The following is a 26275-nucleotide window of genomic DNA, read 5'->3' as shown; positions in this document are numbered from 1 at the left end:
AAAACTATTGGATAAATCTTCCATTTCAGCCAGTTCGAACATGGTTTTTGAACACTGCTTTAAGTGCAAGAAGTGGTCTGAATCTTTTATCTCATATGAACTGTCTACACATTCACATTTCTAAATATGCAAGAAAATTTGGACAAGCAACCCTTCCACTTCATCATGTAACGTCATGACTCCTTCCCCATGGAACTGAAGCTGAAATTTTCATTATCCTTGATTTGTATTCTTCCAGACCCCTATTTCAATTTGGAAATCCTGGCTCAACACACAGTACACAGAAAATGTTGGGGGGGGGGGGGGGGGGGGCGGGGGGGAAGGATGACACACGGGGCGGGGTGGAATTATTAGATATGAGGTTGTACCATTCCCTTTTCATGTGGATCCTTTGACTAACACGTAGAGCATGGAAGTGGTGGAAGGAAAAACATTTAAAAACCTGGAAACCGAAATAAAATTTACCTAGAATTTCTATATTAGACTGCAAAAGCTGTGTTTTGGAAGAGGTCATAAAAGGTTCTAAGAGCGTAAGAAGCACCCCAAGAAGCAGCGAGACCATGGGAATACACAGCTATGAGTCATTGCTTCCCTTCACAATGTAATACAGGCTCAAGAGGCCTGGAGGTGTCTCAGTGAGAATAGAAGATTGCAAAGGACCCCTGTGGCCTGAAGTATGGTTCTGTAGCATACTTCAACTGTAGAAAAGGAGACCCGCAAAACTATTACTCTTGTTCTGAAACCCTATGAACTCTAACACACCCAGGAAAAACATAGTCACGAGAGCAAGCATGATAACAAGAAAGAACATTATCAGTTCACAGTGCAAATTCTCATAGTCCTCACTGGATGCAAGGCCAAACAACAAAAAAAAAACCCATCAAATGCACATTTTCTCTTGTAGAGTCCAGCCAACAGCTACCTAATATATTTAGAGACAAAAAAACTAGTCAGGAGAAAGATGGATGATGCCTTCTCTTGGCTACAGATGGAAACTGGAGCTCCACTGACAACAGCAATTTGACCACTGTTCTGAAGAAATCAAATAGGGTTACATAGGTTTTCTCAAAACATTTTGCCTCCTGCTGTTTGTAAATGTATGACAGAGGCTGGACAAAGTGACACAATGGTTTGGAAATTTCTTGGTTGGTGTGTGGGCACTGTTAGAGAAATGTTAGAAAGAACTCAAGGGCTGGAAAGGAACACATACTGCAATGATTTCCAAGGTGAAACTTCTAGTTTGTTCTGGATTTCACAGATTATTGGTCTTCTTGCTTCTGGGCAAGTGGCTTATTTTTCTTTCCTACTCCTTCCTCTTCACCCTCTCCCATTCCCCCCCTCACCCCCCAAAACAAGGATGACTTTTCAGGTGGATTAATTCTCTTATCTGCATTGCAGAAATGCTGGCATCAGTGCAAAGGAAGCATCTGGAAGAACTGGCTATTAAGAAGGAAGCTAGATGAAATCAACTCATTCTCATTTGGGTTTCCATTATATACTGTGACAATGTCTTCTGCACACAAATTGTGGGATAAATTAATTTATAAATTTGTTTTATCAGTTCTAAATTTGCCACGTTTCATTATCATTTCTTGCCCCTTAATTCCAGTACCAGAAAACAGAATGAACAACCACCCATCTTCTCAATGGCATTGTCGGAAATACCTGCTCTGCTCTTGCTAACCCACGCAAGTCCACTTCTTATTGTCCCTAGGTATGTGGAAGTTTTCTCATGCTTGCATTTAAACTGAAAGCACATATAACAAACTACCCCTAGTTTTGCTACAACTTATTTAGGGTAACAGATCTAGAACAGAACATAGAAGGAGACTTATAATTATGACATTATCTTTTTTTTTAATATAGCTAGTGGTGCTAAATAAGTACCTTGACAATACTGTCTTGAACTGCGAGTCTAAGGAAAAGCTCACTAAAGTCAATAGGGTTGAATCCTGAATTCTGACCCTATTAAGAGTCTGAAGTCACATCTCATTCATTACAGATTCTTTCCATCACTTTCTCAGTAGCATCAAAATGAAATGAATTCCATAAGTCTCACAGGTTCTTGTAAAATGCAGATTAACAAGCAGATGGGTTTTGTTTCTCAGTACAATTTTATTCTTAAAGAGAAACTAAGTTCTAATTCCTTAATTTTTAAAAATTAAAACCCCCAAACCTGTCCAAGTTTTATTGTCTGCCTTTAAGGATTCTTGTCCACTGTTCTTAGCTTGGGAGTCACAGATAAATACCATGTTTCTAACACCTCTGTTCTCCTTCAGAAGAGATATTGCCTCAAAAGAGATCCCTGGACAAATAAGAGTAGGGCCCCAATATAGCAAATTTCATGATCCACTAAAACACTCTGCTGAAAGGCATATCATTTTACTGTAACATCAAAATAAAGTAGTTCTCTTCAAATGCAAAAAATGTAAAAGGGACATTCAGCAATTAAGAAGTTATTAAAAATACTTTTTCTTAACTTACATGCTTGAATATTATGAAAATGTGAGTCTTCATGAATTAAATAATTCAGTCCACATTAATATATTGTAACATGAACTAATATATGAAGCACAGAGAGGAAAACAAATGCAAATAGTATTTTGTTTTAGGCAAATTAAGTAGAACAGAAACTGCATAAACAGGGAAAACTAAATGGTAAACTAAAAAATGTCTTATAATTTTAAAATAAATTAGGTTATTTTAAGGTATTTTGGGGTCTTTTTAATTACCTGGTGTTGTTAAAAGTCAAGATCTAAAATTAGTATAACTAGAAGAGACAAGAAAAAATAGCTATTTTAAAATCAGCTAGGTTTATAATTTTTTCCTCTAAAAAGGAAACAATATCATTATTTAATATGTGGGTTTTTTCAATCCGTTTGTTTAATTCTTAAAGAAAGATTTATATGTATGATAACATATAATAGTATTGAAAAACAGCACAATTTTTCCTGTATTTCAGCCACATGGTGTTCACCAGTGAAAAGGAAAACAGATTGTTTTACTCATGAGCTAATACTAACAGCACATTTTAGAGGTCATCCAACCTTTACTCAGTGACACACAAATGCTTCTGGTTGTTTTAACTAACAGATAGCATTACTTCCTTTTAAGTAATGCAAAATAGCAAATATTCCAGAAAAAAAAAAACCCACAACCTATTGGTTGTGTCAAGTGAGTGGACTCTTCAAACTACAGAGTACTAAAAATATCACCAAGATGTAGCAACTTATATAGCAGGAAATTAGCACTTGGACATGTTCACATTCATTTTAAATGAACGACAAGTTACTTACTTTCATCGTTAGAAACATTCCCCAGAGAGGTGTGACTGGAATAACGTTTGTTTTCACTTTCATTGAGACATCGTTCAATCCAACTCTCTGCAAAAGAACAAAGATGCTCTTTTTTTGTGTTTGTCTTTGCATAAAAATAAAGTTCCAACATATAAAACTAAACCGGTTTTCAACAGATGGTGTTCTTTAGCATTTCTATTAAAACATGCTCAGTCTGAGGTTATTTAAAAAGAAAGTCCTTTCTTGCTTTCAAACTTAACTGTTGCTTTTTAGTTTCATTTTTTGTTTGGTTGGTTTTAAACGACAGAGGCTGAAACACTTCCATCCACACAATAAAGCTCCTCAGGATAGTGTCTCCCCTCCCCATCACATGATGCATTTAAAAGAGAAAAAATCATCTCATGTGGGCAACTGAAACACAAAAATTGCATTAATTTCTGAGTCTTAGTCTGGCAGACTTATGTACTTGAGTAATTTCCACTGGTTTTGAAAGCACTCTTCATGTGTGTAAAATCAATCATTCGTGTGAACTTTTGTTACAGCAGGGCTCAAACTGTGCTCTCTGAAGTCCAGTCCTACAACCCCATTCACCCTGGTGAAGTCCCAGGCCCTACCGAGATCTTTTCCACGCTGGTACGAGTCCAACATAGCGAGTCAGCAGCCACTGAGCTACTCGAACCTTCATCAACCCGTGGTGGGTGCTCAACCACTCCTGTCCTCCCTCTTCCAATTTATTCCCACCAGTCAGATGAGAGAGAGCATTGCATTGATTTGACTCTGCTGTTCTTTCTGGAAGCTATAACATACATCCCCGATTACTTTAGAGGAGGTACCAGGCTCAGCAGAATTTACTGTTACAGGTCTTCAGGGCAAAAGTTGTACCTTCCTATATGTTTCCTTGGACAAAGTATGAAATACGAGTCCTTGAGTTTGCCTGGAGTCCCTGGATATTGCTACAATAAACTGACCTCCCTCATAAGATTGTTTTTCAAAGGCAAGCACGTGGGCAGAAATGAACTTATGCTCACAGAGCTCTCTGTAGTGAAAGCAAAAAAAAAGAAGGGAAAGGTGGGAAGGCTGCAAGGTAACCCCACAAGTTATGACAGGAAATAACCCCACTGAGTGAAGAGATCTACAAGAAATAAGGGGAAACAGGCCTCACTGTCAGCAAACTGCCAGAACCAGAAACACCTTCAAAGACACGGAAACGGCTGCAGATTCCTTTTCATAAGCCACCCCCAGACACATCAGGCTACCTGCACAGGGCAGGCAGCAGTCCACCAGCCAGAAAAATCCCATCACAGCAGCAGGCTTGAAGGGAAAGCAGAAGCCCAGTGTCTTGGGAAAGCTGGCCATCTGGTTTATAGAAGGTAAAAGTTGGTATGACTTCATTTCAGCACTAGATGCCAATAAATAAATATATGAATAGTCATGGCCAAACACATCCTGCAGAAAAAATGCTTTTTAAACCCAGGCAGTTGCACAAACCCACATATATTCCTCTGTACACACACTCCACTGCCACACAAACAAAAGGGCAATGGCATCTGTGTAGGACTTCAGAAGGGGTCTGCCGAGAGCCCTTCAGAGTCGATTTCCAGGCCCTGCCATAAGACTCCAGGCAGCGTTGCTTTGTGCGCTTCTGGTTTTCAGGCAGCGTAAGAGAGGTTGTGGCGGCTCCAGGCCATTCCCTTCCCTCTGCCTGTTTGCCCGCGTATTCACAGCAGGAACACGCGGCGATGCTGCCTTCATCAGTACAAGCATGTCCCTGCATGCGTCTTCCTCTCACCACCAAACTGTCCTGTGCCTAAGGAGCCTCATGACCACGCTGCCTCTTCCCTATAGCCCGCTCCTTTGAGGTACTTCTCTGAAAATCAGCAAAAATACCTCTTTTTGTCAGTAGCTTTTTCAGGATATTTCTTCTCCCATCAAATTCAACACAGCCTTGTACAAGAAAAACACTTTAAGGTTGCTGACACCGCAACTTAAAACTTGCCAGAGGCCTGTGCTGTCTGATCAGCTCCTGCTCAGTTACTAACGCACAAGTCTGCGGTGACTCTAACTTCGAGGCTTTTTCTTCTCATGCTGCTCGGCTGCATCGGGTGGGGGTGTATCACCTCCTTGTCTAAAGGCCAACACAACAATATGGCTGCTTCGTGCCAGATTTCTTTTACTGCCCTAAAACTGAACTAAGAGCCTCTCTCCTCTCCCATTTTAGCACCACGAGCTGCGGGACAGGAGCTTGGATCCTCACAGATCACTACGAAGTGAAGAGAAACTTGCTGCTGAGGACAACATCAGAGAGAGGTGTGAGAAGCCTTGAGAAAGATTACCCTACCTCCTCCTCCTTTCAGCACACAGCCATGGCTGTATATAATTCCCTTGGCTCTGAGCCCAGCTGCAGGGAGTAAAAGCAAAGGCGGCTGCCATTAGCGCCAAGGAGAGACCGATGCCCAGCTCTGCCCTTTCTTTTCCTCCCGGCACTGAGAGCTGGGAAGCTGGGACGCATCCTCTTCCCTCGGCAACAGGGAACTGGCAGCAGCCATCTTTAGTCACGTTCCCTGCCTAAATAGTAGGAAAAAAACTTTTTAAGTGTCACTCGGTAACAATTTTCACCATCCCTGTTCACTTACTGTCTCCAAAAACTGCACATGTACCCCTTTTTCATTGGTAAAGCAGGCAGTTTACGCTGCAAGATATAAAGTCTCTGGAGCAGGGTGCAGTTACTGTTTAATTATGTGCTGCAACTCCTTTGGTCCTGAATCACCCTGGTTCAACTCGCTGCAGCCTGAGTCTGGCTTTGTCTTTGTGGTCTTGCATTTAAATAGCTGATAGAAATTCTTCAAGCCTGAAAAGATACATGACCTGTCTGGCAGCAAAGAATGAAGAAAACTAACTCTTTTGAGCGAAAATGTCAGGGAGTTTATGGCAAATTTGTCAAATTATTTGGCAGGTGACAAAATGTGACAAAACCAACTAGCTATTTAAAGGCTGTATTATCTCAGAAACTGAGTGATGTGGGTATAAATAAATAAGTATTCTAATAAATACCTTCACTGAATAAGTAGATATTTTTTACTGTTTGTATAAAGAAAAAAAGTTTTTACAAAGCTTTTAAACTCCCAATATTAATAAGAATGCCTTCAGGTATTAAAAGAAATTACAACCACAGTTTTGCAGAAACTTAAAATATTCCCTTCAGGAGCCCGCAGATCCCAGATATGATAGCACCTGCCTAAAATAAAACAAAAACAAAGAAAAGAGAAAGAGGCAGAACAAACAAAATAAAGTCAAAACTAAGTCTGACTTTTAGAAGTTCTTTCAGAGTTAATACCATTAGATCCTGCCCCAGCACAACAAACCCACTGGGTAGAGCCCTGTACACATCAAACGCTCTTGTCCTCACGACACGCGGGTGTACAACCCGGCTGCACTGCGGCCTCTCCCAGGCATTCCGGCTGCAGAGCCGGAGGAAGAGACCCATGGCTAACCCCTGGTGTCTCTAGGCTGAGGTTTCACCACTTGCTCCCAAGGCTGATGCCAATCATACTACACCACTGTTCTAGACAAGCATTGAGTCACATGCTGTGGAAGGGTTTATGTGATTAAAGCCTAAATTATTGTGATTGGACCTTACAAACTTCTCATAGACAGGATTTCACATCAGGAACAGTCACAGAATAATGGAGAGTTCAGGTGGTGATTAAGCTGAAGTGCGTATCAGACCTGATAACAATGATGAATCATTAACACAACTTGTAGTAAAAACAAATTTCTAGTGGGAAGCACTTGTGAGCGCAAAAGAAAATACATATACAGGATGTATTTTTACTTGCTGCATTTTCAGTGTATCAAGTCCTAAGGCATATCCTCTGCCTGCTCTCTAGGACTCCTTCGCACCCTGAGCCCCAGCATACTGTACCCTCAGTTGTACCAGCACAGTGGTTTGAGCAAGGATCAGTGCTAGCCAAAAAACATCCAGGCACAATAAATAGATTAATTAATATCTAGTAGTAAAATGTAGTGTAGCCACATACTGATAACTCTGTACTGAGGCACAGTATGGGAACTATTACAAACTTATTAGCAAAGAATGCAAATAAGGTGTATTTAATGGCATTTTGAACATGCACTTTTAAATATTATACCAACTGTTTCATTTCACAAAGATCAAAAGTGAATTATAACGAAGCACATAACTATGTCCTTCAGCCTTTCAATTTTTGTTACATAATTTTGTATACCACTGAATACAAATCCATTGTATTATCTTCTGCAGGATTCCAGCATGAGGGAAAGGAGGTGGTTATTCAAATTACAGTAATTTTTCCAGTGTCAGTTTTCTGACAGAATAACTTATGACACAAACAAAAAATATAAATTGTTCCCAATGAAAGATGGATTAGAAAGAACTATGGAACTACTTCTGGTCCTCATTTTGCCTCTTCTCTTTTTGATCCTGATCTTGCTAAGACTGACACATCCACTGAACCTCAAGCATGAGAGTATTCCTCTTCCATTAAAAGTGTCCACCACACTTTTAATAACAGAAGTTTAAATTGAGCTTGTTTTCAAAAGCTGGCAGAACGGAGGCCTGCGTGGCTTTCCCTTGTCCTCACCAAGGCTCTTCACACCAACAAACATTTTTATTTGTATGGTGCTTCAAACACTGAGCTGGGAAGGCAGACCTGGGACTCCCCGAAATAGAGGCAAACACACGAGAGCTGCTCAGGGGCAGCAGCTTTCATGAACTATCAGAAAAGAGAAGCATGAACTGGTTTTTAAGTGTTTCTTTGACAAATTATTTTGATACATTATCTCCTTCAGAAGGAAGGGCTTGCTCCTGGAAGACACCCTACGGAGCCTCAGTTGAGGTGAGAGAATACAGCAGAGGTGCCTGCGTACTGCCAGTACGTTTAATGAGATAATTACTCCCTCTTGTTTGTATAATGGTTATTGGCTTAGCATATTTACAGCCCAGAAAAGAAAGCATTCATTGCTCCCACATGTGCATGGCCATAGCAAGAGCAGCGAGTGAGCCACCTGGGCTCCGCTCTGTGAAGAGGAAGAGGAGGTGGGCTTGATCACAGCCAGCAGCAGCTTCTGCAGCTGCTGTCCTGCCAGGAGGGTTAAGAGATGCTGCAGTATTAGCACAACCCGTAATCACAGCCTCTTCTGGCCTTTGAGAGCCCCAGTGTCCTGCTCGGCACCCAAGCAGGATGGCAAAAGCAGCTGGAGGGGCCGTGCCGCACAGCTGGGAGGTGAGCATACCCAGAGCCACTGGCTGCAGCCCTGTGAGCATGTGTGTGAGTCCTGAAGGGAGATTAAGAGATTTTACAGACAGAATGAAACCGTGGTCACCCAATCTGAGGTGCATTTTGCCCGACCTCAGTACCCTACAGTGGTACTAACTACACTGGTTTTCCCCAGTTATGCCATATCATCTGATCTGGATGTGGTCATATCACTGGCATAATTGTGAATTGCTATTTTTTACTGAAATCGTACGAGAGGAGAGTCCCCATGTTCTAGAAACATAGCTAAGGCTGGTAGTAATCACAGGATCAGAGTCTGCACAATCTCCATATGCTTATTTCACCACAGTCCTAGCAGTTGCACAGAAATCCCTCTCATACACCTTCAGCTCTAAACTGGCTCCTATACTGCACATTTTAAAGCAGCTTGCCAACAAGCATGACAATTTACCTAGTGCTCTGCAGAAGCAACAGCATTTCTTCTGCAGTTTGCTCATCACTGAAATAGAGCTACCTGTGGAATAAGAATTAGAGATTTGCCAGGACCCAAACTACTACCTGAGTACCAACTTGGATGGCGCAGCTGCAACAGTCCAACTCCTTATTTTTATTCATGGCTGCTCTTGTAATTTCCCCCCCCCCAGTTTCTCAAGGTAGATGTAGAAAAAAGTAGAAAGTAACTGTGAGAAAAGGTATATCAAATGTAGATAATGGAAATATAAAGGGACTACCAAATTTCAGTGGCTTCACAGGAGGACCTTTTGGAAAAATGAATACTCAGAATTGATGACAGACTTAATTTTACAGTTCCTGTGATGGAGGAGGAACTCCTGTCATGCATGTGGAGTCTTAGCACCCCTCCGAGTTATTTGTTCATCGTTCTCAGAGGGAAGAGTTACTCATCAGTTCCTGCAGTGTCTCTGCCAAGTGTCTCAGTACCAAGCTGGCCAGCAATACTGCCTAGCTGCTTATCTGATCTGTTAGGCCAAGGGAAAGTGGTTGCAAACAGCAGATTTAGCAGGTAAAAGCAGTATCTCAAAAGCTCAGGAGGCTGGCTGAAGGTCATGGAACCTCCTGTTTCCAGCTTGCTAGCCTATGGTACTAACCAGATAACATATATATCACAAATTTTTTCAGTGGAGTTGATGGGATGATATTCTATAGCTTTTCTTTTTTATGAAAACCATCACTGCCCTGACAGCTTCTTCTGCTGTCTGGCTCAGAATAAATGCTGAGGTCTGCATGATCCATCGAGGCTTTTCTCTGCAGAGCTTATCTTGCTGAACATGGCTGAGACTTGCCACCACCCAACAAACCCTGTGTTCATGCTGTCTGTGTTGCACCATTGCTGTGGCCAGAGAACTTCTAACCTCTACAGATGTTAAATTCATAATGTCTGAACAGTCTGTCTGCTTTGACTATCCCTTAGCATGCTGCAAACCTAATTTCTAACTGCCGTATGAATGAAAGTAAAGCAAAAAAATGAGCCAGTACATCTAATATTTTCTCTGGTGCAAGTGAAAACTACACCTTATAACATTTCAATGTCTTGGTTCAATTAGTCATGCCAACTTAGAAGACAAATCACTAGTTTAAAACAGTCCCTTAAAGGCAAAAGAGACTATCCCTTCCTGTCAGAGGTAACGATTAGGAGATAAACCTGATGTCTGGCCCTCAAACTATTAACAGCCTGCTCTCGTACCTGCTGCACAGGACTAGAAGCAGAGGATTCGTGTTCTGAATCTCCCACACACCTTGCAGCACAGCACTGCTGGTTACGGGTACATCTGCCACCTGAGAAGTGTAATGCTGCTGGAGTGCTGGGAGGGCTGGTTACAGCAGAACATTCAAAGCTTTTCAAGGACCGCACTGCTTGAAAGAAAGCAAACAAAAAAAAATTCGCCTTTTCTCTGAAACCTCAATCTACTGTAAAACCAAGACCCAAGCAAGATCTCCTAGCCTGGCCTCTGCACAACGTTACGAACAACTGTGTGCTTGTAACGCGACAGGGCTCGGCAGCTACTGGCTCCCATGGAGGGCATTAAACTTACTAAAATCAACTACAATCAAGCACAACAAGGGACAGCTATTAGGGACAGCTAACCACACACATGGAGATTTTCTAAGATTTAGGCTTTCATAAGCGATGTCATCTCCCTCCTCTCCATTGTCAAATGAAAAGTTTATGAGACCATATCAGGGCCATCGTCCAACCGCTGTTCCCGCCGATTACCCCATCACATAGACACTCCTAGTTCACAGAACAGCTCCTCTTCAACCATCGAGGTGGACCTGCCACACAGAGCCTGGTTTTGCTCCTCGCTGCCTCATACAGTGCCATCGGCTGGCAAGGCGCATATCCTTCAGTCGGTGCATGCGAGCTGTCAGGAACATCTTCAAGCTCCACAGGAAATCATGCCGGTGTCCTCCTTGGTCCTGCATAGCCATCCTCTGTTCTTCCAAGAGACCTGCTCCTCAGGGATGACACTGACACATGGCCTTGGTGCAGATGGTAGAGCCGCTACCCTGACAAGCTGCCAGATACCTTGGTGCTTTGTTTGCTAATCTAACTTTTTATTTCATTTCCAAGAGGGGAAAATGTCGGGCACTCTTGTTGCAGTCCTTTCTTTTGTTCTTGTTTCTTGGCATACAGTTCTCTTGGAACTGTTTCAGGGTTAATGAACATTGGTCCAAGGCGCTTACTAGATGTTGGCAGGAATGTTTTTGTTCTTTTTTCTTTGACTCGTGATTCTGGTAAAACATTGTGAGATCTGCCATGATATCATAAGAATGCAGAGAATGACTCTCTTGAATCTGTGAGACCTCTTTTGTTTTGTTTAGCCAGGTCTTGACTCCTGAAGATTTTCTGCTAACCCATTTGATAAGGTATATTAAAAAATGGCATGCTGTATTTAAACTACTATAACAAGAAGCACCATAATTCATCATCTTTTAACTCCTCTAGAATACTTGAGTAGGAAAACTGGAATTTATGAGATGTTGCATTCTTGTTACCCTGCGTACTATGCAGAAGTTCATCTAAATGTAATACTCTTGTTGAAGTACTCTGTCAACAGTATTCTTCTTAAGAAGCTGCATGCCAAATGTAGATCAAGCACCCTCAGGAACCCTAGAACACAAGATTCCTCTGCATATTGATTCCAGCGTTTAGGGCAGCCTCTAACCTGGATCAGACAGGACTTCTGAAGTCCTATCTTCCCCTCTCTGGAATCGTATATCTTATTGCTATTGCATTTCCAACTCAGTATGCATGTTAAATGGGAGTAGCACTTTGCCTCACCCAGTCACACACAGATGCTATCTATTGTTTTATTTTGAAAATTAAGTTTCACCAGACCAGTAAATAGCCACTTGATTTTTGCTTTATCAAGGCCATTCCTCATCTAACAGCAAAGAGAACCTCACCTGGTCCCATTTCAGTGCAGTGACATTTCCTCACCTTTACCTAGGATCATTTAAGCTAGCGGCACCAATATCTGACCGATTCAGCTCTTCCAGCGCATTTAACTTACACGGCTGTGCAACATGCAGCCAATCTTTTCATCAGGAAGATAATCACACACATCATGTGCTTTCCAAGCACCAGCTCTGCATACAGCAAAGTGCACCCTCCTGCTTCCACAACATGATGTGTTATAGATCCTCAGTCCTTCAGGATCTGCTGCATGAACCAATGTAAATGCTATCATTGCCTCCGATTTAGCTGCAGGGTTTCCCTCCAAGGAAATGCAAACATGACCCTTGATTATTGCCAGTCCTATTCTCTCCCAGAATAAAGGTCAGAGTCTCTTGATGGCCTTTTTGCCCCAGACTTCATTAACTTCTTATGCTATGGCATTAACGTGAGACACACAAGAGAGCTCCCAGGGCCTTCATTTCGAGGTACCTACCACAACACCTCTTATGCTCATACCCTGTGGCAGTCCCTGATCACTAGCTTTTGGGTTAAACATTCCGAGCTGCTACCATGGTCCCTCAGCTCACTCAGAGAAGGCATGGAGTCCTCAAATCCTTAATTCAGCTCCACTGCACCAGTGCATGAGGCTGCAGCCATTTGGCCGAATAGGAAGTCTGTGACTCAACGAGAAACAGGGGTTTGCATCAACTACCCACAAAACACTTCTCTCTGCCTCAGGAGCTGATGAATCCAGCAGAGAGGCCAATTTGGCACAGAAATGGTAGTACATCGGTAAGACAGGGCCACAAAGATGACAAAACAAAAAGATGTGAGATATGGGTGGGAGATACATGAAACACTGGTTGTGGGGCTCAGGGAGGCAAGAGAAGAGGGAGAAGGCTGGTTGTTGAGAAGGAGGTGAAAAAGAAAAGGAAAAGAAACAAAAGAATAAACGGCAAAGAAAAAGGCATGGTCAGAAATAAAGGATAGGAGGAAAGAAAGTAACTATAGAGAGGAGTGGGGTTTGGTTGGTTTTTTTGTTTGTTTGTTTTTAAATCAGGAGAAAAGAGGTCAGCTCCTGAAGGAATGGGACTACAGTAAATATTTCTCATTAGAAACAGCATCCAGTCAGGCAGACTGAAAGAACAAGAGAAGACAGATAGACACGTATGTGCAAAGAAAACTCAGGTGTCAGGACATAATCATAGCAGCGAGAAAGAGACAACCACTTGACTGAAGAGTGTGAATCAAAGGAAAAAAATACTACATTTACTCACATGGTGGCCACTTTTCCTCACTTTATGGACATCTACTCCAAATCTAGCTGTTGCTCATTACTGTCAAAGGACGCAGCCATTACATTATTCACAACCATTTTGTAAGCAAATATGGCATGAACTAGACAGAAACAAAGAACGCCGATTCTTTCGGCTCTCAATGCACCCTGAGAATATCTGCATACCAAAACTAGCAGAGAGAACATTAATAAATCATCATAACATACTCCCTCAAAGATTGGTACCTCTCAGAACTCATCTGTGTATACAGAGCAAGCATTTCATGCCATTAATTTTACAACCTAAACATGTTTGTCAGAAAGTCTTCACTCAGTCCTGTTCTGCCTAGACTTAGAGATTCATGAGCCTTGTATGAATTTAGTCCATTCCACACTGTCTCTTCCCTCCCCTTAGAATGTACTATGAAAGTAGACCAGTGCTTTTAAAACTAGGAGCCTGGCTTTTCTGAGAAGCCTCCAGTCTCCTCTGAACAATATGCAAAGCAAACTCAGGGAGGGAACATGAGAAAAAAAAGAGAAGTCTTCTTTCCTCCTCCTTTTTTTGCCTAAGACTCACCAAAACAAGAGTCTAGTATTGAATATTCAGCACTGAATACTAACTGCTCAATAGACGGTCTGTTTGCAGAGCTCAAAGTGGAAATGACCCAGCAAGGAGGAGAGGTGAACACGCTGCTCCATCCATGTGATTAAGCCGCTTTGTAAATGCAGTCCTCCCCAGTTCTCCCCACCTCCTTACAATGGAGGCCATTTGCTGCCCCCACCACAACTCATTTAAAAAAAAATAAAAATGTTTGCATTAGAGGGGCCCCCGCATCAGCATTGTCCCCGTGACTCTGCGTTTAGGAGAGGAATGTGAGCTCCAACGTTGGGAAACCTGTGCTAGCCAGTCAATCCCACCAGCGGGATCCGTTATTGCCAGCGCTCCGGAGGACGGCAGAACAGGACGCAGTTTACAGAGGAGCAGAGCATCCTGCTGGGTGTCTCTGCTCTCAGCCTGCACAAGGCACAGAGTAAATCTCACCCGGCAGCTGCCTTGTTCTGCCGTGGACCTCGGAGGTCTCTTACGCGCTCCTCCTCCGAGTTAGTGTGTTACGGTGTCACGCAGCGAGCGCCCAGGAGGCCCAGCTGGGCCACAGGCTGGCATGCAAACACAACGCGCCAGTTCGCAAATGTGTCATTTGCACACAGCCTCTCATAAAGCCAAATTTTCCTTGATAACTAAAATATATCTCATTCTACCCTTGACCCCGAGACACCCAGGAGCAGCAGCCTTTTATGGACAGGACGCACATGTTGCAGACCTGTCGAGCTCAGCATGAGAATTTCTGGTCTGGCTCTTGCACCACGTCTGTCCCCGACGGGATCTCCGTCTCACACACAGCACCGGGCACAGCTCCCCTCCTGCTGACCCTGGGGTGCCGAACGTGTTAGCCAGCAAATCTCCAACCCACTGCTCGGCCAGGTCTGACATCGAGAGACCTGGAGCTGAAGGGCTGTGCGGAGGGGTGGGTGAGGCTCTGCAAAGAAGCCCATTCCCTCCAGCCACCACGTCAGCCCATGCACCCAGGGAACACCCATCTCTCATCACAGAACGGCACGCTACTGCTGCGCCCTGTCACATAGCACTTGTGGAGCAGGACACAATTCCACATTTGCTTGCGCTATTTTTTTTTTTTTTTTTTTTTTTTTTACAGTGTCTATCAGGTCACTGTCACCTTAAGGACCAGCCAGGAATTTTTGTTTCCCCATATTGCTTAAGTTTTGTAGGGGGTAGAGGAACAGGAAGAATTTTACTTTCCTCTGAGCATCAGATGGCAACAGCCAAGAGCAGGGTACCTACAAGCTATGCTGCAGAAGCTAACAGCATTAAATACTCATTTGCTTAATTAGGACATCTGCCACATGTTCATGGTTAAACTGAATGTCAGATGAGGTGGGAACCACACAAGTCAGGTTCTTGAAGATTATTTTCCCCCACCCCCCTTTGAAGGATAGGATTGGGTCTACTTCCTACAACCATCCATAAATTTTAATCAACAAATGGCCTGTTTCTGCAAGATCCTATAATATCAGCAAAACACACAGCCTTTCCTGCTTGTCCTCTGACACACGGGAGCTTTTGGTCTTTTGCAGCAGGTTGCACCTTTGTTACAGGGTGCTGGAAAGTGTCATGGGTTGTAGCAAGGATGTTCTGTGAGGCCTTTTGAATTGGGTACGCACTGCTGCCTCATGGAGGACCCGGCCGCGGGACACAGGTGGTTCCACCCGGCAGTGGATGACCAGCTGAGCTGAGGTAGTTTTAGCACTTCTGAAATAGTTTAGCAATTAATAGGATTCTAGGGGGAAAAAAAAAATGTTAACCCTTCTATCCTTGCATTTAGTGGTACTTGTATTTACCCCTACATTTGGCTTTTTTCACTACTTTTAAATTCCTCTTGCCACTGCATTTCTGCTATTTTATTGCTGTACAAGTTTAGCACAAGCTGGAACTGAATTTACAGACCTACACAAGAACAGAAAGCTCATGCCTGTTTTGTGGCCTTAGGGGTCTCATTTGCAAACTTACATTTGCATGTAAGACATTTTTCACACGAGTTCTACCTGACTCAACACGTGTGTAAGCCTTGCCCCAAGTAGCCAAACCAGTAAAAATGGCCACATTGAGAAAAACAGGATAGTCTAATAGCATTATTCTAAGGATTAAAAGTTTAAAAAGAGAAAAAAAAGAGAAGGTAAGCAACAAAAAGTAGTTCTATTTCTAGTGACAGTATGCTTAAAAAAAGGCAATAATTTCTAACACTCAAAACTTGTAGTCCTTACTTGCAGGCAAATCTCCTTGTTTCTAGATACAATCTCAGCAAGCAAACCAAAACCCCTAGAGGAAAGGATTTTGTGTTTTTAAGTGTTTGAGTCTATGCCATGGGGTTCATGAGCACCCAGAGCTCCAGCAGGAAGTTTGTCAGAGCGATGACCACAGCATCAGACTACAGCAAGCCCAGAAAACCAAAGAAATCCCAGCATATGTCCCCAGCCTGCTGCTCTAAAATTAATGCCTCTAATTCCCAGGGCTGTAAGTTTCAGGGAATTGCTCATTCAGACAATGTTCCAGCTATCTAAAATTGTTTCCCATTACCATAATATTTGGGATCCTGCGCAAAAATGCTCAGGATAAGCTGCTAATTAATTGCAAACCCATCATTCATAGCTGTGAATCAACTCCTTGGATTCTGTAACAAATTCCATCTCAGAGAAATTAAGTTCACTTACCAATAAAAGAAAACAAAGTGCTTAACTGTAGCTGAAGCGAAGGAAACGAGACAGCGCTGAGCCCTGCGTTTCAGTCTTGAGGCAATTTAAGCTGCAAATGAGCTTTTTCTTCCTTACGGGGTGCAGCGAGAGCCAAGGCTCTATTTAACCCTCACCACTTTTCCTGATTTCAAGTTTATCAGGAAGGGAAGAACAGGCCAAAAGTATTTAACTCAGCACTTATTTATATACACAGAATGGAAGCCCAGCTCTCGCAGCAACCCAGAAAGCCTCTGCCGCTGACTTTAAGCACCACTTCTAACACTCGGCTAATATTTTACAGCCAATAAACTGCTCTTGCTGCAAATCTCCTGGGAGAAAATAAATGGGAATGAAGACAGGCCAGGACTGCTAGTTATGCATGTAAAATAGCTGCAATTAAGTTATTACACATTCCCAACCGTAGGGAGGGGTCATTACGAGCTAACCCTGGGCACCTGCCCTCCCCGAGGCACCACACGGACTTCAACAGGTGCTTCCCTTACGGAGCCATCGCAGGATCGGGACCCGTCTCTAACGGCAAATTGTGTTACAGTTTTAAATGCTCACAGAAACTCCCTGACACATATATACAATCCTACAGGACCTAAAAGATGTGTGTAAACATGTTGTTAGTACAGATGTATTAAAAAAAACCTACACGGGCCTCCACTGGCTTAATCATCACCAGGTCGTCTTCCGTCCTGTACTTGTTATCTATAGGATCGCTCAGCCATCAAATATCCTTTATGCTATCCATCTTCCTAACTAGAATGTTAGCAATCAAATCCCCTTGGCCGCCGGGGCGCTGGGCTCCAGCAGGGTTGGATCGTACGGGGTATTAATTTTCAGACACAATGAAACAAATAGAAAATCCAGCACAGTTGCAGGGAAACAGACAAGTGGGTGAACTCAGAAAATTCGCAAATCTCAGTGCTCACCGAATTGTGAGCTAATTATTTGGACTCGAATGTCACATCAAGTATCCCCAAAGGACTGACCTTATATTTGTATTAGTTACATGACAGCCCGCTGCTGCTCTAAAGGCATTGTCACGAACCATCAAGCCCCGGCTGTATTTAAGGCCACCTCTTCAAAAGTCTTAATCTGAAGAGGTACTGATGTTTCATCACAGCACGGATTTCAGTGATCCCACGATTTCGTCTTTATTTTGCTATGGTGAAATCCTATGTATAGAAATAGTATCCCAGGGGATGCACCTCCTTATGGCTGTCCTAACTGGCAAACCACTTGCAAATTAAGCTAGAGAAATGCAAAGGTGTTTACATTGGGAGATGCTGCAGATTTTACGGCTACGGTAACTTTCTTCCTTGCCTGCACACTCACTGCACTAGTGGCTGAAAACCAGCGTTATTTTCTAAAAGCAGACAAGCCAATGATCCTGACGGAAGCATGGTACTGTACCGCTGACTTTCTGTGGGACAGCTCAAACGGCATCACAAGTATCTTAGCGCAAAATGGTGTCTTCTAATTCCAAGAAGATCTTTTGCTCGGTAGACATTTACTACAGTAAAGGTGCAGCTGCGACAGACCAACTGAGGCTACAGGTTTCTTTACAATCTCACAGACAAAAGTTTTATCTGTCTGAATCCAGAGTCCCTTCTTTAATGAGGGTTTTACCCAAACAAAATCTTGAGGACTGTAAATCGTAAACTGTAACTTAAATAAATGAAATAGTTTCCTACAGTTGTCTGGCTATTCTTATGCAAAAGCTTGTTTTAGTTCTTTTTTCCTTCCATCCTTTTAAAAACCTTTTCTCTACTGCAGGTCACAATTCCCCCTCCCTAAGTATTTTAGAATTAATTCATTAGCAGACTAATAAATTGTAAAATCATTCTTTTCTCTGAGTCAGACTTAGAAGAGGAACTTCTTAGTTCAAGGTAATTTTGACCAATTTACAAACCTCTAAAAAATCCCTAAGGATTTTACAAAGTTCTTAAAAGCCCCTCAGGAATGAAGACCTGATCCGGTGCTGGGACTTGCATTTAGATCTCAGTTCTGCTGCTGCTGAGGGCAGAGGGAGCTGCCAAGGATCAGGCCCTACTGCGCAAACATTGTCTGCAGGAACTCCGCAGCCAGCAGGAAAGAAAACATTTTTGTTGAGTTGGGTTTTTTTGTTTTGTTTTGTTCCATTTCTTTCACGTGCGAAGTCTTTTAAGATACGAAATGACATAAGACAAATAGGTTCAATTATATAAAGGACCAGTGGTATTTCTTTTGCATGTCCATATCATATCAAATTTAGGATTCAGTAGAATCCTTGGATCATCTTAACTGCTCAGCAGGTAAGAGCCTTCATAAACACAAATCCTGGAAGAATAAAGAATTTTTTTATTTACTGGAACAAAAATAAATCACAGTTTTGCTTGAGTATGAAAAGTACTCCAGGAAAGTAAGAAAAAAAGCCAATAGCAAGTTCCTCTATCTATTAGTAAACTATGTTGCAAGAAGCAAAGCAAACAGTTTTTGGCAGCAAAATCAACCACTCAAAAAATCAAAAATTAGGATCGCACGCTTCAGCGTTATATGTACGTTCTGAAACGTCACAACTGCTTTCCCAACTAGCATTCAAGTATTTATGATCAATATTGGCAACTTCATTAACTGGACCAGGATGTGAAAGCCATTAATTCTCTTCAATGAGCACTTATACGCTAGATCCTTTTTAAATGGCAAGCTCATAGTAAAGGTCACCCACCACTGCTGCAAGACCCGTGTATTTATAAGAATATAGACCGAAATCCGGCCACCGCCACGACCCGTTCGGCTCGGGCGCTGGAACCCGCTTTTCGTGGTTCACACAAACAGCTTTAAGGGCCTAATCCCAACGTCCTTGACAGCACTGAAAGGCTTTCTGCTGGTTTTAATGGGGTTTGGATCCGCTCCTAAGTCTCAGCTTCACGTCCCAAGGATCTCCTCCACCCACCTAGCACTTTGAAACCAGCGGAGTTTTTGCCCGGCTCCCGACACTGAAATAACGAGGGATATTTATTGAGTCACGCAGAAAAGTGTCCTTCGCCTCCTGCTCCCTGAGGGGGTGCAGCTCTCCCGGGGGTGCCGCGGGGAAGGGGAGGGTGGCAGCCCCCCCCCGGGACATCCCTGTCCCCACGCGTCCCCTCACTCAGCTCCGTGGGCCGGGCAGCAGGGACGGGGGGAGAGGGGGGATGTCCTGCGTGGGGAGAGCTCCGTCGGGGCTGCGGGGGTTTGGAGAAGAGGGAGGCCGGGCACCGGGTCGAGGGCTCTCCGCCCCGGGCGTGCACCCCCCCCCCGCCGCCGGCAGCTCCTCGCACCCACCGGGCCGGTGTCACTAGGGGGGGCTGCGGCTGTGGAAACCTGTTATTAATACTTGGGATCGGATCTCCCGCGAAGTCTTCCTCCCCCCACCCCACCCCGCGTCCCAGCCGCCCTCCGGGGCTCCCCGGGTGCCGGGGCCGGGCACCCACCCCGCCGCCGCCCTCCCTCGGGCACCGGTGGGCTCTGCCGAGGGAGGACACGGGGAAGGGGGGGGGGGGGGGGGGCGGTGCAGGGGTCCCCGGCCCCCCGGTAGGCAGGCTGCGGGGACGGCGGGGGTATGGGGCGAAAGCCGGGGCCCCCCCAGCGAAGGGGCGGGCGGGCGGGCGAGCGAACCCCGACGGGGGCTACAAACTTCTGCCGCCGGCTCGCCTTCTCCCGGCCCGGCTCGGGGGAGTTACGGGCTTTAGACGCTGCTCCTGGGGCCGGCCGGCCGGGAGCCTTATGGAGTTAACGGCGGTGGCCGAAGGGTGCGAGGAAAGACGGCGCAAACCGCCCGAGAAGGGCTGCCCCCCCCCCCCCCCCCAGCTCCCCGACAGCGCTGCCGGGGCGGCCGCGCCGTGTCCGGGCCCCGCCGTCGGGGCCGAGCGCCCCGGAGCTCGGTGTTGGACCGGGAGCGGCTGGGCTGGGGGTTTCTCGGGTCCCCAGACGGCCAGAAATGGGTTTAGGCTTGGTGACAGGCCCCCCCCGAGGGTCACTGCCCAGGTTAGGGGAGCGTGAGCTGGACTCGATGGAAGCACTGCTGGGGGAAGGGGAAGGAACCAAACCGTTCCCCTGCCTCTAAAATTAGAGCCGTGGGTGATTGATTGATTTTTTTTTTTTTTTTTTTAATCCCGCTGGTTTAGGGGAAAACTGTTAAGGATAAATTAAAACATGACCGATTTTTTTCAATGAAGCCATATTTCTCCACAATGCAAAAGGATCTTTACATAACAACTGAAACTCAGGAGAAAAGCTAATTGGATTAAGTCCTCTGAAAGGGAGGTTAAGGTGTCTGAATGAGACAACTGCAAAGCTCCACTTTTCTTGCCATCTGTTTAGCAAGCCTAAAGTGTTTTCTGATTAATATTATCTTAATCAATCATGCTGCCATTTATTATAACCATACTGAATTTAAGGAACGAATAGTACGGGGGCTCAGCCCGAGGATGGACAATTTTGAATGCAGGGATAGAAAACGCGGGGCTTTTTTTGGCTTGTTTTTTTTTTTTTTTTTTTTTTTTTTCTTTCCCTAAAGACCCGTTACTCGCGACAACGAGAAGTTCCCAGCGGTGCCCGCAACTCCGTCTCGGCGGGGCCGCCGGACCGAAGTGCAACTTTCTTTTACGCCCTAGTCACTCCTGCACACGCTCGGACCTGAACACAACGATTCCTTCCCCGCCGAGCACTTTCTCCCCGGAACGACCCCCCACACCCCCCGCCCCGGGTTTTGTCCCGGGGACTCGCCGGTAAAAGTTGCCCAAACCCGGCTGGTGTCGCCGGTAGCCGGCGAGGGGTCGAGCCCGCCCGGGACCGCGGCGGGCACAGCCGAGAAGAGCACCCGGGCAGCCTGCCCTCCTCTTCTCTCTCTCTCTTTTTTTTTTTTTTTTTCTCTTTTAAAATCAATATTTAAATTTTACAAAACGCCCTTCGGGTCGCGCTGGGGGTGAGAAAACCCTCGGACGGCCTCGGGGCGTCGGGGAGCGCAGCGGCTCCGAGGTCGGGGTTTCCCTGCCCCGCCGCCCCTTGAACCGTCCCCACCGGCACCAGTTCACACCGGCACCGGTCCCCACCGGCACCAGTCCCCACCGGCACGGCGCCGGGTGACCCCACTGGAGCCGGGACGGAGCCGCGGACGCCCCGGGGAAGGGCCGGGACGCGGCCGGGACCCGATCGCGCTGCGGGCTCCGTCGGGGCTGGAGCAGTCCGGCTCCCGGCTCCCGGTTCCCGGTTCTCCGGCCGGGCACAGCGGCCGCGGGAGGGGACGGGGCAGGTCAGGAGCCGTCCCCGGGCTGCGACCCGTCCGGCTGGGAAACACCTGGTCGGGGGAGGGCGGGAGGGGAGGAAGAAGGGATGTTTTCCGGTGCTCCTAAAATAAATGAAAAGCGTCGAGGTGATTGTGGCGGCTGCCTGCCCTCCGTTGCCTGCGCTCAGGACCGAGCGCGGCCGCTGCGGCCGGTGGAAACCGGGTTTCGGGGGCGGGGGGGGGGGGGGGGGGGGGAGCGAGCACGGCCGGCGGCGGGGAGCGGGAGAGAAGGGGCCGCGGTTTCGGGAGCCGCCCGGCTGACAGCCGCCCTGGGAAGCCCTAGGCCTGGGCCCTATCCCCCCCCATTCCCCGGGAGAACCGGCGTCCTGCCGCCCCGCGTCCCGGACCGGGCGGCGAGAGGCGGCCGTCGGGTGTCGGGGCGAGGACTGCGGCCCTCGGGGCGAGCGGCCCCTCCGCTCCCCCGTGTCCCCCTCGCCTCCCACCGGGGCTTCTCCCCGTTTGCGGCTGTGGCTGATGGGACTGCGGCCGCCTTTTTTTCCCGTCCGGTCACCGGACCGGACAAGTCATCGTTTGGGGGTTGCGGGGGAAGAGAAGGGACCCAGCCCTTCCCCAAACTCCCTCCCCTCCAAGGCAGCCCGGCCCCGGCTCTGCCTGCGGGACAAGACGACCTCGGTGCTGGGCTCGCCCCTAACCCACCACCCATCTTCCCTACTAAACCTCGTTTTCTCGCCCCTCTGAAAGGCTCGCCTCAAACCTAAGCGAGCGCCTAAAACTAGACGCGGAAATTAGTTCGCCGGCCGGCAGCCTATGGAGGAGAAAAAGGGAAAGAAAAAAAAAAGAAAAAGAAAGGAGGGGGGGGGGGGAACCCACCCTCTGCTCCATCGTATCTGCAAAGTGCAACCGCAGGGCTCCAGCCCAGGAGCGAGAGCTCCCCCTCCGCGGCCCCCGCACCCCTCGCACCCCGCTCCCCCGCACACGCCCGGGCTCATTTGCCTGCGAGGCCGGTAAAGCGGGCGGGCGGCCCCCCCTAACCCCAGCCCACCCCCATCACCACCACCACCACCCCCCCCCCCCGCCATCCCCCGGCTGCCGCCGGCCGCCACGGTCAAGTTGAAAAGTCCTGCCTGGTGTGCGGGGGGGGGACGGACGGACGGACGGACGGGGACACAAACACGCGGGGACACAGGACTTACCTGTGGAGTCCATATCGGGTTCCTCCAGCAACCCGCAATGCATGCTCTTCCCATGGACGGGACGGGAGCCCCAAGGTCCCGGGGTGTGGAGAGCCCCTGTCTCAGAGATGCTCGGGGGAGAAGGAGCAGGGTGGCGGCGAGGGGGTGGGGAGGAAGGGTAGAGGCAGATAGTTGGGGGGTTGGGGGGGGGGGGGAGTGGGTAGAGCGGGAGAGAGGGACACTCCGTAATCCAGCAGGGCAAAGCCAGACCCGTCAAAATGTTTGCGGATGTTTCATGGGAAAAAGCATCATTTTATAGAAGCCCTGATGGGAGAAATGTCATTGATAGGCCAGCCAGCCTGATGAATGGCTGCTACTCAGATGGGGATGTGGCAAGGCTCAATGTGAAGCCCATTGTGATGCTGTTTTGAATAAGAAAAGCTTTCCTCCAAAAAGGGGGGCCTTAGATCTACGCAATCCCAACACTTCGACTTCCCTCTTCTATTAGAGCATTAGAAACGTTTTTCTTATTTAAAGTTCCAGCGGCCTTTCCACTCCTCCCTTCCCTCCCCCAGCCCCCACCCAAGGTCCTTGGCTCATTACAGCCCGAGATCAAAATTGGCTTAGATCTTCAAACGGGCACTAGGTTTGGGGTTGTGCTCTTTGGGGCTGCCGGGTGTGCGTGCACCGCCGCCGAGCTCCCCTCCTCCTCCTCCTCCTCCTCCTCCTCCTCCTCCTCCTTCTCCTCCCGGTGGGCTCTGGGTTGGGATCCTTCGCGGGCACATGGCGTTGGAAGCTGCACAGCTTCCCAAATATCTTGTAAGCTTAGTCTATTGGGGGGAAAAAAACCCCCAACAAACCAACAAACCAGGGCGATGTGTGTGGGTAGGGAAGGGCCGGGGGGGGGGGGGGGGGTGCGTGTGAGAAGGAGAGAGAAGTTGCCAGTGTCTCGGCGAGCGGTGCTGGCGTTGCAGAACGGCGGGCAGGGACTCCCGTGGGTCTCCCCGCGGCCCCGGGGAGCGAGGGTAAGGCGGGGTGGGGGCCGCCCCGCCACCGGCCTGTCTCCCACGGGAGAGCGGCTGGCCCGGAGAGTTTGCCGTGGGACTTGGGGGGGTGGAAGCAGGGAGGGGGGGGGGGGGAGATCCCGATTGCCAAGAGAAGAACCAAACGGGTGCGTTTGCAAAGTCGTGTTCCCTTCCAGCTTTAGCCCGAGGATGCGAGGATCCCTTTTCGGGTTAGCACGTTGCGGGGGGAGAGGGGGGCAGGACGGAGGCTGGAAAAAAGTTGCTTATTCTGCATGCGGTTGTATGTGCTGGAAGTGGAAGTAAAAGTGCAAAGCTAGGGCTCTGATAAAAGTGGCTGGTTTAGGGAAGGAAAAGCTGTGATTAGAATATGAATAGAGCTCCAGGAGAGGAAGAGAAAGGGGGATTATAGCTGAATTACTTTGACCATGGACAGAGCCAACGTTTTCCACTCTTCTCCCCCTCTCTCCTCCCTACACCCAGACTACCCCCCTTCCCTCTCCCCTTCGGGAAAAAAAAAAAAAACAAAACCAAACCAAAAAACAACCCCCCAAAAAACAACAAACCACCAACCCCACACAGCAAAACAAGCGGCGAAGTTGCTAAAGAGCAAACCCGGCGCTTCGCAGCGCCTTCGCATCCCCAGGCGGGCCGGCCGCGGCAGGGCCGGCCGCGCTCACCGGGACGGGGCCGGGCGGGCGGTGCAAACCCCCCCCCCAACCCCCCCCCCCCGCCATCCCCGGCCGAGTTTTGGCGCGGGGAGCCCAGTATGCCTGAAGAGTAGGCCGGTAAAAATAACACCGGGGTGAGACGGTGCAAAAAATAACCACGAGTCCGCGGCCGGCGGCGACTGAAAAGGACTGGGGGTCGCGGCAGGGAAGCCGGCCGGCCCGCTCTGCACCGCCGCGGGGACGTGCCCTGTGAGGCGGGAGCAAGGCCCGGGGAGGCTGACACATCCCCCCCCCCCCCCAAACCCACCCAAACCCGACTCCAACCCAAAGCAAGGGCTGTGCTTTTTCCCGACGGCCGTGGCTTTCCCACCGGGGAAATCCCATCCCTCCCTTCCCTCCACCGCCCGAGCGCTGCCGGGCTGGCTCAGCTCCAGCCGCCGTCGGACCGCGGCCCCCGTCGGGGCGGGCACGGCCGGGCCCTATGGCCGCCGCGTCCCTTCGACGGCGAGACCCGCCGCTCCCGCCGGCCTCCGCCCCGCACTTCTCCGCCTCCTCGGGCCTCCCCCGGGCCCCTGCCCCGCGGCGGGACCGCCTGCCGCCGCCGCCGATCCCCCCCACCCCGCTCCCGCCGCCTCCTCAGGGACCGGCAGTCCCGCCCTGTCAGTGAGGGGGACACGCTCGGTCCCGCCGCCAAACGCCCCTGGGGGTGGGAGTGTGAGGAAATTTTTGATTGCCGCCGCCAAACCGAGGGCATTTCCCGCCCCCCTCCCTTCTAAGGGTTGGGTTTTTTAAATTTTTTTCCTTCCTTTCGTCTTAAGGTTTTACCGTGGAGTGGCGCGAGCCCCGAGGGGAGTCCGTGGGGTGCGGGGCCTTTGGGCCTTGCCCGCCCTTTTTGGGGTAGGCACCCGTGAAAACATGAGGGACGTTTTTGGCCTTGAGCGGGGCTCTTCTCGGAGGGATTTTGAAATCAGCATTAACTTTAAAAAAAAAATAAAACCAGGAAAGTGCTGACCGTGCTGCGGGGAGCTGTCGGTAAGCCGGGAGGTTACCTGGTGCACGAAGGGCTTCCAGCCGCGGCCCTGGGCCTGAGGCACCCAGCCCTGGCAGACACCAGCCAAAGCCGGGCTGCGGGCAGGAGGGCAGCGGCAGGCAGGGGCCTGACTCTGGAAGCGTCCGAGACCGACAGGGGCAGCTGCCGGGCCTCCGCTGCAGGCACTCCGTGCTCCTGGAAGTTGGGTCTGCACCAGGTTAAAGCTTCGGAGAGCTGCTTCCGTGCGGTTGGTGTCCCAGAGATGAGCAAAATAAAAATACGGGATGCGTGAACGTAGGGATATGTTCTTTCTAGGGGGTGGAGAAGGACGGGGTTTAGCGCAGCCTGGATGTCTAGAGGCTTGGGCTTTTCTTTGACATGACGCAAAGACGTACATTCTCTATAGGTGGTGGTGCATGGGCAGGATCATCGGCAGCGCTTCTGTGAGGCCAGAGGTACTTGTTGCGATCTGCTTACTCCCTGCCCCTCCAGATGAGTTCCTCTCCCCACATTCTTGTGGAATACGTCAGTGCTGTTGTCTTCCCGCTTCC

The 26275-nt window shown here is 48.1% G+C and overlaps 1 protein-coding gene across 1 annotated transcript in view; it reads right to left on the bottom strand.

Moving 5' to 3' along the window:
• Nucleotides 1-23035, bottom strand: part of RFX4 (regulatory factor X4) — a 96152-nt gene extending 73117 nt beyond the window's left edge. Inside the window, exons 1-2 of the mRNA XM_049822304.1 lie at nucleotides 23023-23035; nucleotides 3297-3383 (exon numbers count right to left, since the gene is read on the bottom strand). Of these exons, the coding sequence (XP_049678261.1) occupies nucleotides 3297-3383; nucleotides 23023-23035 (100 nt within the window). The remainder of the gene's footprint in view (nucleotides 1-3296; nucleotides 3384-23022) is intronic.
• Nucleotides 23036-26275: the final 3240 nt, after the last annotated feature.

Source organism: Accipiter gentilis, chromosome 18, assembly GCF_929443795.1.
Source record: "Accipiter gentilis chromosome 18, bAccGen1.1, whole genome shotgun sequence".
In the NCBI taxonomy this organism is placed as follows: domain Eukaryota; kingdom Metazoa; phylum Chordata; class Aves; order Accipitriformes; family Accipitridae; genus Astur; species Astur gentilis.
The sequence above is the reverse complement of the archived record's forward strand: the minus strand, read 5'-3'. Positions and strand labels throughout refer to the sequence as shown.